A 13,915-nucleotide genomic window follows, 5' to 3' on the forward strand; every position below is an offset into this window, starting at 1 on the left:
ATCCAAAATACCAATAAATTTACAGTCTAAATATTTACAGCATTCCTTTCTATACATGCCATTTCAGTAATTAAAAAAAAAAAAAAAAATACTGTATTACTATCCTTAATTTATTTGCCTTAGTGGAAAGAATCACATATTTTCATTGCCTGACGAAGAACCTCACGAGGACTTTTCAAATCATCCATGAAGGATGGTAACATCTGATGAATTCTGAAACCAAAATCTTCATTGTTCGAATCATGTAACATAAATGAATCTTTTGCTAATGAATTAGCGCTTGCATATTTTTTATATCCATCAGAAACTGGAGAAGTAGCATGTATTTCTTCATGATTGTGTGAATAATTATGTTCAGAAGGACAATTAATTGGTCTTAAACAGTCAGAGGTAAGCATTTCATCTAAAAGGTTCTGAGCATTATTTTCATGTCTGTGGATCCAAAATTCATCTTCCAAATTTACCTCATCTACTTGAAACCTGGGATTATTAAATGCCACTGATGGTTCAAAATATTCAAAACTTGAGGATCGCGATATGTTCACTGTACTTTCAGACTTAAGAGATGACAGTGTACTAAATTGTTCGGTGTATGAATTTTTCTTGTACAGTCGTGGACTATTATTACTTAACTTATTTTGCAGATTATAATTTTCCCATAGAACGCCATATGGTTTTATAAATAACTGACTATTAGTAAAAGGGTCTTTAGAACATAAGCTGTCATAAAATGTACAGTGTGAAAAATTAGACTTTGGAAATTCTTGAGCGTCTTCTTGAAGAGAATTAATAAAACTAAATTCAGCTGACCCTGCAGTAGACACGGATGCTTCTAGACTGTCAGGTGTCAATATTCCATCTGGAGTTGTTTCTACTGGTTCCCTCATAAAAGTGGCTTTAGTCTTCTTACCACTGGCTTCAAGTTCTTTCAGTTCCTCAGCCAGCTTTTCAGGACTAAGACTGGCTTTTGTTGACTTGCTGTAAGATTGTTCAGAGTTATTAGTGTCCATGCAGGGCTTTGAGCATGCAATAGTTGTTTTCTCACCAAGGTAATTAGAGGAAATAGGACTGTTCTTACCTCTTGAATGGATGCTACTGTTGTTGTTTTGGTCTTGTACATCTCCTCCAAGCTCGCATTTTAGAGATGATATTTTCTGCTGCCTTTCAGGATAACAATGACCTGCTGCTGCCGAACCTCTGGACATCTGGGTTGTTTCATCCACTGAGTTATCAGGAAAAAATCTGTAAGTAGTATTTTTATGTTCCTGATCTGTAGAAGATAATGTCTCACTTAAAGGATCAGTGGGTTCTTGCCTTACTGAAGACCTAAGAATTGATGTAGCTGGCTCCTTCTGGTGCCACACACTGCCCGATGGTTGTTGCTGAGATGTGACGTGGATCACTGGACTATCACTGCTGCTACTACCACTACGATTAAAAGAGACTCTCATTTGTAGAACAGGATGACTCGATGATCCTGTTGGAATTACTTGTTCCATTACCATACCTCCTGCATTTGTTGTAAAAGTAGAACCTGGAAGATTGTCACTAAAGGAACGGACATATTTTGTTGCTCCATGTAACTGCTGTTGAGAAGCTGATGATCTTCTGTCACTGATAGTAAAGTTTATTTGATGTACTGGTGATGACTGGCTGCTGTCAACCTGATGGATAACATGTTTTCGTTCATTATCTTCTGACACAGTTCTATAAACTGAAGTTTTTACTCGACCAGACCCGTCTTTACTTACTTCATTGTAGTAGAGAGGTTCTCTACTTTCACTATCTTGTATACTCTGTGATCTCTGTGTTTCATGAACATTGCCATATTTTCCATCAGAATCAACTAATTTTTCACTTGCAGAACGGTTGTATTTCATTATACCCCTTGGTCTTAATGTTCCATATACAGAACATTTCTGGTTCTGGAAGTGTGATGGTGTTCCTTTATGTGGAAAATCACTGTATCCACTTTCACCTATGGCAAGAGGAAACTCTGGACTTTCCACATCAGTCATATGCAACCACTGTTCCACACGATGTCGTTTACTTTCGGCTAAATTTTCTGATTGGTTCTGTATATATTTATCTTCTTGCAAATTCTGTCTGTTTGCAGGAGTTACAGGTGAGGACAATTCTTTCGACCAAGGTTTCACAAAATGTTGACTACTACTTGGATGTACCATTTTATACACAGAATGATGAGCTGCAGCCTCAGACTTTGAAGGCCTTCCAGAAGCTGTATTACACGTGGAATATTCAGAATCATAGCCATCACTACCCAAACCACTATCTCTACGACTTTTTGCCAGAATACTAGGAGCAGTTGCTTTTGTAGACCAAGAATTCATAGGAGACAGAGGTGATTCCAATTCATTAAGTTTTTCAGAAGCTTTCTTTTCTGGAGATTCAACAACAAATCGTAAAACAGTTTCCCTAGGTGACTGCGTCCGATCAATACTGAGCGATCGGGTTCCTGTACCATAACCACTACTATTCCGAGACTCGCATCTTTTTCGATCCAATTTTGGTTCAGGTCTTTCCTGACTTGAAGACCTAGGAAAGCCACTCGTATGAAAAGGATCTCTAGAAAATTCTTTTAAGTGATGTGGGAAACCTCTACTAGATGATTTTAGGAGCTGCCAAAGGCGGTGAGATCCATATACCACAGGATTAGAATCATCAAAATGGATATCAAAATCTTCTTCATTATCTGACAATTCTTTATCAGTCGAACATCCTCGATTCCATTCGATTCTGGGATATGCTTTTCCTTTATTCTCACTTTCTGTTCTGTGGAACTCCCTAAATGGAATTCTTTTCTTCCTTCTGCTTCGGAGGAAAGAATTCTGGGCAAAATTATCAAAAACATCTTTCATTTTAGCAACATTACAAAATGCAGAGTCTCCTGTCCAGCTATCAAATATATCATCAAAAATATCATTAGAACCTGATGAACTTTGACTGTTTGATCTTGTTAAACAAGGGGAATCATCTCTGAAGTGTCTGTGTGGTAATTTTTCAAAATTTTCATTTTTACCTGGGCGAGTGGTAATTGTAGTCTTTTTTTCAACCCTTGTCCAGGATCCATCAGCTCCAGGTGTGGTGTATATTTTTTTTGTTTCAGTGATGCATGCACCGTCTTTAGTGAAAGTTAATTTTTTATAGCTGCGAGTAATTGGAGTTGGACCAATAGGTCTTAAATCTAAATCTTCTTCTTTTTTACTTCCAGATTCTATTTTTGCTACATTTTTGTTATTATCCTCCTCCTCCTCCTCATCTGGAGAAAGCTTTCTTAGGCTGTCTTCCATCTGCTGCCTCCAGTTGTTCATTTCGGAATCCAAAGTGGAAGACAAAGCATTCCAATCCATACATCTGCCATGCAGTTGTCGATGATAATGTCGCATTTTTGAAGGCACAGAAAGAGGAGTTCCCCAGATTGACTCATTTGCTTCTGAACCTGCAATGTCAATTTTTTGGCTTGCATTGCTGAAAAGTTTGGTTTCTGGTGCACCTAACACTATTTCTGCTTTGCTCTGTATACTTTCCAAACCATCTTTAGAATAAGGTTTAGGCATTTTAAAAAATGAAGGCCCACTAGAAACTTCTGGACTTTCAGTAAGAGAAGGAGATAGTTCACTAGCTGTTGTAGGTGGATTAACAGATTCTTTTTCTGAATCAAGTGAGCTCTGTTGAGATAGTCGTTTTTCTAATAACTTAGCTTTTGCAATGCCTTTCTTTAAAATGCCCTTTGCAGCAACTTTCTTTATTTCATCTGCATTTCCTGCTGCATCAGTTGGTTCTTCAGTATTCTCAGAAGGTTCTTGACTCAATGACTTATCTTCTTTTTCATTTGTTAATAAATCTGTTTTTTTTCCTGAAATTCGCTTATCATTGGGATCTTGTTTTTCATCATCTATCTGTACATCTTTAGCAGCTTTTGCTAAGTTATTTTTCTCAGGAACATCATGAAGTGCTACAGTTTCAGTATTACTTTTTAAATTTTTATTCTTTTCCTCATTTTTAACTGGTGAAGCTAATGGTTTTGTGTCAGTTGTTTTTGGAGATGTAGGTGACTGTGGCGATTCTAAAAATTTTGGGATTGTTATTTTTCCTGGACGCCTACCTGGAACAACTGCCACTTTAGCTTCCTGTGGTTTATCTTCAAAGACCTCCTTTGTCTTAGAAACAGATCCTTTTCTTTGTTTGTTGCCAATATCTGGACTTTCTACGTGACCCTTTTCTGTAAATGCCAGTTTTTCATTACTTTGGGAATTATTTCTGCTTGTCACATCAACATCCAATATTACATTTTCAGAAGATATTTCTGCAGGAGCCTCAAAAATATCATGTTCCAAGTGATTTACATTTTCACTTGTATCACCACTTTTGATGTTGGAATCATTATTGGAATTCTGCTGGACATTCTCTGCAGCTTTTTCACTTATAAGGATATTTTCTTTATCTTTTTCAGACTGATTCAGTTCAGCATTTTTAGTTTTATCATCTGAACTACTAGATCCCTTTGACATTTCAGTTGATGTTACTTCACTTTTATTTTCCAAATTTTCAGACTCTGACTTACGGGGTTTCTTGCTTTTATGGGCTAAGCTAGCTATTCTCATCAGACTTCCTTCAAATGACATTTCAGCCCTTCGTTTAGCACTCTGACCATCAAGTGCTGCAGCTAATTCAGCAGGAAGAAATTCATCCTCATCTTCTTCATCTTTTTCCTGTTCTTCTATATTATGAAGATTTGGAAAACTAGCACTGAGTCTGCCAGTGGAAGAACCTTTCACATAGGCAAAACTGTTTGTTGTGGTCTCTGTGTTATCTATGTCTTCTTCATCTATCTCTTCACCATGAATGCTTTCTTCAGCAAAAAGATCACAAGGACCTTTCTCTTTTGAAGGTGGCTGAGGTGTCACATACGATTCTGCATTGCATTCAACGGGGGGAGTTGGTGAGGCAGGAGCTAATGCTAACAACAAATCAATACGAACTGGAGTTAAATTAGCCATATCTTCAGCAACTTGTAACAGTAAGTTATCATAACTTTCATTCACCCAAGCATTTGTGCAAATGTCAACTATGGTTGCACGCTTTGCAGGATTTACAGTCAAAAGATGCTTGACAAGGCCAGAAGCATCTGAAAATAAATCATACACATAAGAAATTCTGTAGCTTTAAAAAAAAAAAAAAAAAATATATATATATATATATATATATATATATATATATATTAACAAAATAACAAATAATTACATTTTAATTAATTTAGCAATATTTATTTTTTTTTTTGACAAGAGTGCTCATATTATGTATTTTTGACACAAGAATGAAATACAGAAAAAACTTTTTTTTATCCTGCATATTACTATTCAGAATGCTAAAGTAACTGACATCTGCCAATTACATCAGCATTACGAATGTGTACTTCGCTCAAGTACACATACACATCTATGTGTACTTGAGCAAAAGTCTTAGACTGATTACACTTATAAGTGTAGTCTTAAACTATATTATTAGTGTAGTGTTAAGTTATGCTACTTCACTTTGTAACTTGGTCCTGGATGATTGCAGGTAGTCTGGAGGCAAGTATGTTTTGCATAGACATTTGATTGATTTTATGTTTAATGTATTATACATTTAAATTACACTTATTTTATAGTACTGCCAGGTGTAGTCTGCGGCTCAGACCACAACCCAGTAGTTTGTAGGAGAAAGATAAAAGTAAAAAAGATGAAAAGGAGTAACAATTAAAAAAAAAAAAAAAAAATGGAACAAGAAAAATTTAACAACAGGAACAAAATGGATGCATTTAATGATAAACTAAAGCGAGAAATAAAGCCAGCAACTCAACGCAGGGCACATTGAATAAAAAGATGGAACAGGTTTAAAGGAATTACACAAGAAAGAGTTGAGGCAGAAATAAGATACCAAAGGGAAAATAGAAGGAAACCACGGATTTTGGAAGGCAGGAAAAACAAAAATGGCCTGAAGAAAAGTGTAAAGAAATTGATGATAAAAAAACATGACACTAACAGAATGCACAGGATCATAAAAGAAATTCAGTAGAAGGAAAGAAGAGTGAGTCTTAGGACGAGTTAAAGATAAGAATTTTAAAATATTATATGAAGAAAAAGACAGAAGGAAAGATTGAAGGAATATGGGGAAATGGAAATTCCAGAGGAGGAAGCTGGGTTATCAATTATGAGGTAAGGAATGGAAGAAGCAATAAAGAGAATAAAGAATGGAAAGCCTTACAGAATGGTTAATATTCTTATAGAATTCTTCAATATGAATGAAGAAGCTTTGGAGACATTCACAGAACTTATGAATGATATTTACATGACAGGAAAGCTAGTTGAAGATTATGAGCAAACAATAATGATCCCCATATCCAAGATGTAGATTAGCCTAGATTGCAGCAAACTACAGAACAATAAGCATCATAATATGTGCTTTTGAAATTCTATTAGGGGTAATACTGGGGTAATACTAAGGAGGATAAAGAGAGAAGAAATGAAGAATATGTAGGGTGATTGATCAATATGGATTCAGAGCGAACAGAGGAACAAGAGATACAATAATGGAATTAAATACCATTGCTAAGAGGATAATAAAAGATCATAAAATGTTGTACATTCGATTTGTGGATTTTTCAAAAGCTTTTGACAGAGTCAACTATGGGAGAATGCTCAATATGCTTAAGAAGATACGAGTTGAGGGAAAGGATTTAAAAATTATAAGAAACCTATACCAAAAGAAAAAGGCAGCTTTCAAAATAAATAACAAAATGACAGAGTGGTTCGAGGTCAAATGCAGCATAAGACAAGGTTGTGATCACCCTCCTTCCTATATAGTGAGGAATTAATTTCAGAATCTTTAGAAGACATTAAAGTATAAGAATAGGTAGAACTAATTTCAATAGGATTAGATATACAGATGACACTGTCTATTATAATTACTTGAAGTAAATCAGAACTAAAGCAAGCACTTTACAAAATTCAGACAATGGGAGCAGTGTATGGCATGAGATTAAACATGAGCAAAACAAAAATAATGCTATTCAGTGAAAACAAAAATTTAGAATGTAAAATTAGAATAAATGGAAGGTTAGTAGAACAAGTAACAGAATTTAGATACCTTGGAAGTTTGACAACAGTAGATGGAAGGAGCACCAAAGAGATTCATACAAGAATGGAATGGCAAAGGCAGCTTTCTGGAAAACAAAGAACTGATGAGAAGGAATGTGAATAGGGAAATAAAATTAAAGGTAGTGAGAAGCTATGTATGGTCAGTCTTCTTATACAGGTGCAAAACTTGGATTCTAAAAAAGAGAGCAAAGTTAAAATCAACACTTTTGATATGTAGTATGCTTGAAGAATGCTGAAAATTAAATGGACTAATAAAAGAAGTGAAGAAAAGGAAGTGGATGTATGCTGGACATATTATGAGAGGATCCTCTGGAAACAGACTAGTTGCAGCATGAGAGAGAGAGAGAGACCAAGAAGAGGATGGCTTAAAGAAATGGTGCAACAGGAAGAAATAGTTTGATCTGAGGAGACTTGTCCGAGACAGAAAGCTTCGGCAAATTGTGACTGCAAACCTTTGACACAGAGATCCGCCTAATGATTGTTGTTGTTATTTTGGTTTTTAGGAGCATTAGCAACTATGGCCATATTGCTGCGGGGATATGCGGTGGTCATTCCCTGACCTTTCCGCATCCTCCTTATTTGGTGGTCACAGGTGCGAACCCCGGTTTAATCAAGAAGCGTGTGCTACGCACTGCTGCTCCTGCCTACCTGGCTACGGCGGCACCCCCACCTGATGATGATGAAAGAAGAGTCTGAAACAAAATCTGAAAGATATGCTTTTTTTACTACCATATCAGTGTTATGTTATAGGTGCATGCCATGTGGCGCAAAATTTTGTTTCATTGTAATGTACAGACGTTACTTTAAATATAATACATTATTTTATACAATATATTAATGTAAACAGTGCTATAGTATAACACCACAATCTAAAACTGCTTCAATGCTTCTCTACAATCAACTCAAAAGGTACTATATTGAATTCAAGTAAGTATGTGTGGAAAAGGTAGTTAAAGGATAAAATATAGGCTTAATCTGTTGCTTTAAAAGTTTATAAATAACTTTGAACAAGAGTGTTACAAGTTTAACCATTTAAAGATTAATAATAATAAAATAAAGATCCTTATACAACATGATTAGGCATTAAAAATTGTATTGAGAATCTCAACATTGAAATGATAAAAAGGCTATGTTTCAGAAAATACTAAATCTTGTCATAAGGCCCTGCAAATGTGGAAAGCTTACGGAGACCAGAGATCAGATATCGACTGAGGCAGACTAGCCGAATCAATAACTGATTTCCATCATGGAGATTAGTTATTAATTAATAGATATTAAATGAGAGATATTTAATAGATAGCTTTTGACATTTGCAAGGACTCATGAAGAGATGTAATATTGTCTTTAAATGTAAGCTTTCAGTCATTAAGAGTATTGAGGTCTTCTCGTTAAAATTCTTAATATATAATTATGTAGTATAAAAGTATTTATTTCATTATTATTAATCGTTAATATAATTTTTTATAATCTAGACTCTTGAATAGTTTTTTGTTACAGTGTGTGTGTGTATATATATATATATATATATATATATCTGATAATTAAAATAAATATGATATTTAAAATAAAATAAATATAATTATTAAAATAAAAACATCAGCCAGTAGTACGGCAATAATGCAGAGCGAAGCGAAACGAAACGCAAAATCATATAAAATAAACAAACAGGGAAGGGAAAGTAGAGATAATAGGACAAAAAGGTAGTCGATAATCCCCTGTATAATTTAGTCAATTAAGTCATTAAACCCAATTAATAAAACATAATGTAAATTTAAAATAATGCCAATTATAAATAATTTAGCGGAACCCCCTCGAAGGTACCAGTTCCAAAAGACGTGAAATATCACCAAAAAAGGGTTAAAGAAGCTACCAAAAAATTAAAATATCAAAATAATAGACTGACCATCATGCCCCATATCGACAGAGGACCACGAGGCCAATAATGGTCATGGAATCGCTGCATTTCAATCGTCATACAAATCGTCGCAAAGGCAGAAATATCGAAGAACCAAACCACCCCTCCATTCTCCGATAGATAAACCAATGCAGAGGATTTGCATGGCGGTGGTCCTTATGCAGCGAAAAATAATCTATAGAACAGACAGCACTCTAGATCAGAGCCACACCACTGACATAAATTTCCTTTCTATTATATAAGCTGGTTAAGCTTGCATTATGTCAGTGGTGTGGCTCTGATCTAGAGTGCTGTCTGTTCTATAGATTATTTTTCGCTGCATAAGGACCACCGCCATGCAAATCCTCTGCATTGGTTTATCTATCGGAGAATGGAGGGGTGGTTTGGTTCTTCGATATTTCTGCCTTTGCGACGATTTGTATGACGATTGAAATGCAGCGATTCATTGACCATTATTGGCCTCGTGGTCCTCTGTCGATGTGGGGCATGATGGTCAGTCTATTATTTTGATATTTTAGTTTTTTGGTAGCTTCTTTAACCCTTTTTTGGTGATATTTCATGTCTTTTGGAACTGGTACCTTCGAGGGGGTTCCGCTAAATTATTTATAATTGGCATTATTTTAAATTTACATTATGTTTTATTAATTGGGTTTAATGACTTAATTGACTAAATTATACAGGGGATTATCGACTACCTTTTTGTCCTATTATCTCTACTTTCCCTTCCCTGTTTGTTTATTTTATATTATTTTGCGTTTCGTTTCGCTTCGCTCTGCATTATTGCCGTACTACTGGCTGATGTTTTTATTTTAATAATTATATTTATTTTATTTTAAATATCATATTTATTTTAATTATTAGATATAATTAGGCATCATGTGGAGGATGTGCATTTGCTGCCTCTAATGATAGCTACATAGCCATATTTATTTATTTTTATTACTTTTGCCTAATTTTTACCTCACATAATATATATATATATATATATATATATATAATATACTGGCAAAATTTGGTGAACATGACATAGCTCCTATATAACTGGCATATTTGATTAATTGGCAACACAAATTCTTTATGGATGCTGAATAATAAAGCATTTGATGTATTTCAATTGTTTTTTAAAAATATAAGCTTATTTTTTAATCCAACTTATATGTTTGTGTGTTTTTGTTGTTGGGTTTGTAGGCACACCAACAGCTTAGACCATCAGCATTGAGCAGGCTCAATGTTGATAGGATTCTTCCTCTTGCTCAGATATGAACCTGAGGGGGCATAAATTCAAATTGAGGAAAGACAGTTGTATTCCATCTGTTGTTGTGGAAGTTGACAGCTTAAATAAATTCAAGGAAGAACAGGACAAACTTTTGAAGCAAATAGATGGGCTTGTGAAATGGGAAGTGCTTTTTTTTTTTTTTTTTTTGGTTAATGCTGTATAACCTTGCTTTCTTGCATCATATGCCTCTACTAATGCTAATGCAGCAGCACCATCATGCCTATATAAGTGTGTTTGTCAGCAGATTTACCCATTGTGCTGTTGGAAAATCCTGGAATAACTCATACGTGAGATCAATTAACTATAGCCCCAACTGAAGAGGCCTTTAAAAATTCTTCTAGTCTACGAAAGGATTCAAACCCAGACCTGCTTGAATGAGTGACAAGTGGTGAAACCACTACACTGTCAAGAAGAATATTTAGCAATGGAATGGTTATGCTGTAAAGTGTAAAAATAACAGTATCTGTTGAAATAAATGCATGAACTAATTGCCTTTATTTCATATATTTTTAAGAACCTATTTTTTTTTTGTTTTTTGTTAATTGATGTGAAAACAATCTTTGGTGGCACCTACTAAATTTTGGACTGAAATAAACCCAATTTGTCACAAAAATGACACAAATTACATCACTTCCAAAATGATGCTAACTCAATCACTAATGTTGATTCAATCGCTAATGTAGAGTAAATAGCAGACTGAAATAATGTGGTAACGAAATTGCGAGACGGAAATGATGCAATTTCCGCAAAGGTTACTAATCTTCATGTTTCTTTTAAATTTGCATATATTGATTAAGAAATAAAAGGCCTCTGTATTGTAAATATTTTACTGATCATTTCACAAATTTCCATAATTTCAGTTCAAAGACAAGATACAACTGATTTCTGATAACTAAAGTAAGAGATGTATACTTGTGATTGCACATTTCTAAATGTCTCTGGATAACAGCATCGATTGAAATACCCAACCTTGTAGTAGAAATTGATGGATTAGTATTGAGAGTTAGATTGAACATTTCTTGCAGGAAAGTTAGTTTCTTCCAATCCAAAGTTAACGTTGAAATTGCCACTCATGATCATGGGTACGGCAACAAAACGAAATGAATGAAGTCAATTATATCCTGTATGTCACTCTGAGGAGTAGACAAATAATATTCCATATGTCACCCTTAGGGTAGATAAAGATGTTCAACTTAGATAGCACTGGAATGGTGTTGTTCTTAAGTGATCCTCTATAGCTATTACAACAGGGATCCTGTTGATGTCAACATTGGGAAATGCAGTGCATCTCAATGGTATATCTTTAGCAGCGGTTTCTTTGTGTCAAAGCACAGACGTTTCGCAAATGTAGCATACAGAACATAAATCACTTTTCATAAATATTCTTTCAGCCTCTCAATGCACATTCTTATGTAAATAGTAGTCGGTGTATGGAAAGGAAGCTTGATCATTTAAACTCATCTTCTCTGCAACTGCAGAAATGTTCTGTTGTACATAATTAATACTTACTTCGGGTACATTGTTAGATGGAGCGGCACTGCTTGTTGAAGGCACTGCTAAATCCAATGTTTGATTTTCTGTTTGTCTTTTAAGCAATGTTGATAGTCTGTTATTCTCATGCACTCATTGGTAACTCTTTATATTCTTTGGTTGGCTTGCTCAATACTCTTGACAACATTTGACTTTGGCATTGTTCAACACTCAGTTATAGTAGTGTGGCTTTCAGTTCCTTTTACTAAGCAGAAAATTATTGATGTGAAAACATCTATAGTGACACCTAACAATGGAATGTAACAAAAATGCAGATTGCAACAATACAAACACTTGTATTGTTGCAATCATACTATTCAACAAATGACAACAATCAAATGGGTAATTAGGCTTGGAATTCGCTAACCTCTTCCAAATGTTGATTCGGTAGAGTAAGTAGTGGCTGAGCATAAAATGTTACATCGTTCATACTAAATATTTCGGACTAAAGTATTTTATTTGATTTCTCAATTGAAATTACAGAAATCCTTGTCAATTACAGTATCAGGGGAAAGTTATTGTTACAGTTAAAGATATGGTTAAGTGGTTAAGAGTGGGGTACAACAGGAGTCAGTACTGGGGCCCTTATTTGTTCTAAATATTTATTAATGACAATGATGTGGGATTTCAAGCTTGATATCTAAGTCTGCTGATGATATAAAGGCAGACATGGTGGTTAATTACAATAATCACAGAATAACATACCATTTGGGTTGGTTTGTTGTATTGGGGTTTATTGGAGCATGAACTACACAGCTCATAATATGCCAGTTCATATGGTATGTTGGGTTTCAGAGGTGCTGACTTTGGATTTGACTCATTTTGGATTTGAGTTGTTCCTTGTAGCCTGGTTCATACTTCATTAGATTAGTGATATAGATTAATAGCTTTAAGAAAGGTGAAAACATCTGTAAGGTCATCCTATCATTCAAGAGGTCCATCAGGGTAATGGTGTGATGTGTCCTATAAACTTCTTGAGGCTTGTTTGCATTCATTTGTATATGTATGACAGTCTATTAATATATGTTGGACTGATTGGATACTGCCACAAGTCTGGCATTGTGGTGGTTCTTCTGCTCACAATAAGAATGACTGCATAATATGGGTATGCCCACTTACTTATATTATTGATTGTGCATTGCAGTTGCCTCTCAGTTCTCATGTTCTGTGACTGACTGGAGATGCTAAAGTCCTTGACATAAAGTGCATGTGACACCGAAGGAGGGAGTTGATTTGTGATTGAATTAATCTTTATGGCGCCAATTGGGTAGCACGAAACTCAAAGTACATGATAAGGAAAAAGATCTAAGGTTAATTAGGATATGCCTGTCATGAAATTGTCTGAGCAATGCAAATAGGCTATTAGAGCAGCCCATGGGTTTGAGGCCATTCTAAAGATATATTCAGTAGAGAAATTAAAGTTAGATAAAATTCCATATACTTCTAAAAGTAGGGGATGCAAATATAAGAAAATTAACAAACCAGCATCATCTTGATCCTGGACTTGAAAACTAAACTTTTTTGGCCTTGGTGATTATTTTGAAGTCCACTGATGGTCTGATGGGTTGTACACATCTCCAGTGACAATTGTTGTTGTTATTTGGTTTTTAGGAGCATTAGCAACTAAGGCCATATTGCTCCGGGATATGCGGTGGTCATTCCCTGACCTTTCCGCATCCTCCGTATTTGGTGGTGACGGGCTCGAACCCCGGTCTAATCAAGAAGCGTGTGCTACGCACTGCTGCTCCTTCCCACCTGGCTACGGAGGCGCCTCCAGTGACAATACCATGACAACTAATCATTTATGCAACAGCCTTTCTATGTTTCAGCAAGCCTGCAATCAGCGCAGGATTCTAAAATTTCAACTTGTTTCCCAGTTTATATAGCAGCCCATGACATGGGATGGTATCAAAAAGTTTATGAAGGTCTAGATACATAATGTCAAAATCGTCAGGTGTTAAACATATCCGTATCTATGTTTAATGACTATTAATCAGACATGACCTCCCTTTAATGAATTCATGCTGGGATCTA

General features: G+C 35.2%; 1 protein-coding gene across 1 annotated transcript in view; it reads right to left on the minus strand.

Annotated features, from left to right (window-relative positions):
- Nucleotides 1–864: 864 nt before the first annotated feature.
- The window catches only part of LOC150090458 (uncharacterized), a 246,823-nt gene continuing 233,772 nt past the window's right edge, over nucleotides 865–13,915 (minus strand). Inside the window, exons 7-8 of the mRNA XM_090390323.1 lie at nucleotides 1,079–5,149; nucleotides 865–978 (exon numbers count right to left, since the gene is read on the minus strand). Of these exons, the coding sequence (XP_090246449.1) occupies nucleotides 929–978; nucleotides 1,079–5,149 (4,121 nt within the window). The 3' untranslated portion in view covers nucleotides 865–928. The remainder of the gene's footprint in view (nucleotides 979–1,078; nucleotides 5,150–13,915) is intronic.

The sequence above is a fragment of the Mastigoproctus giganteus genome, chromosome 2 (assembly GCF_048544385.1).
Source record: "Mastigoproctus giganteus isolate SK-2022 chromosome 2, ASM4854438v1, whole genome shotgun sequence".
Taxonomy (NCBI): domain Eukaryota; kingdom Metazoa; phylum Arthropoda; class Arachnida; order Uropygi; family Thelyphonidae; genus Mastigoproctus; species Mastigoproctus giganteus.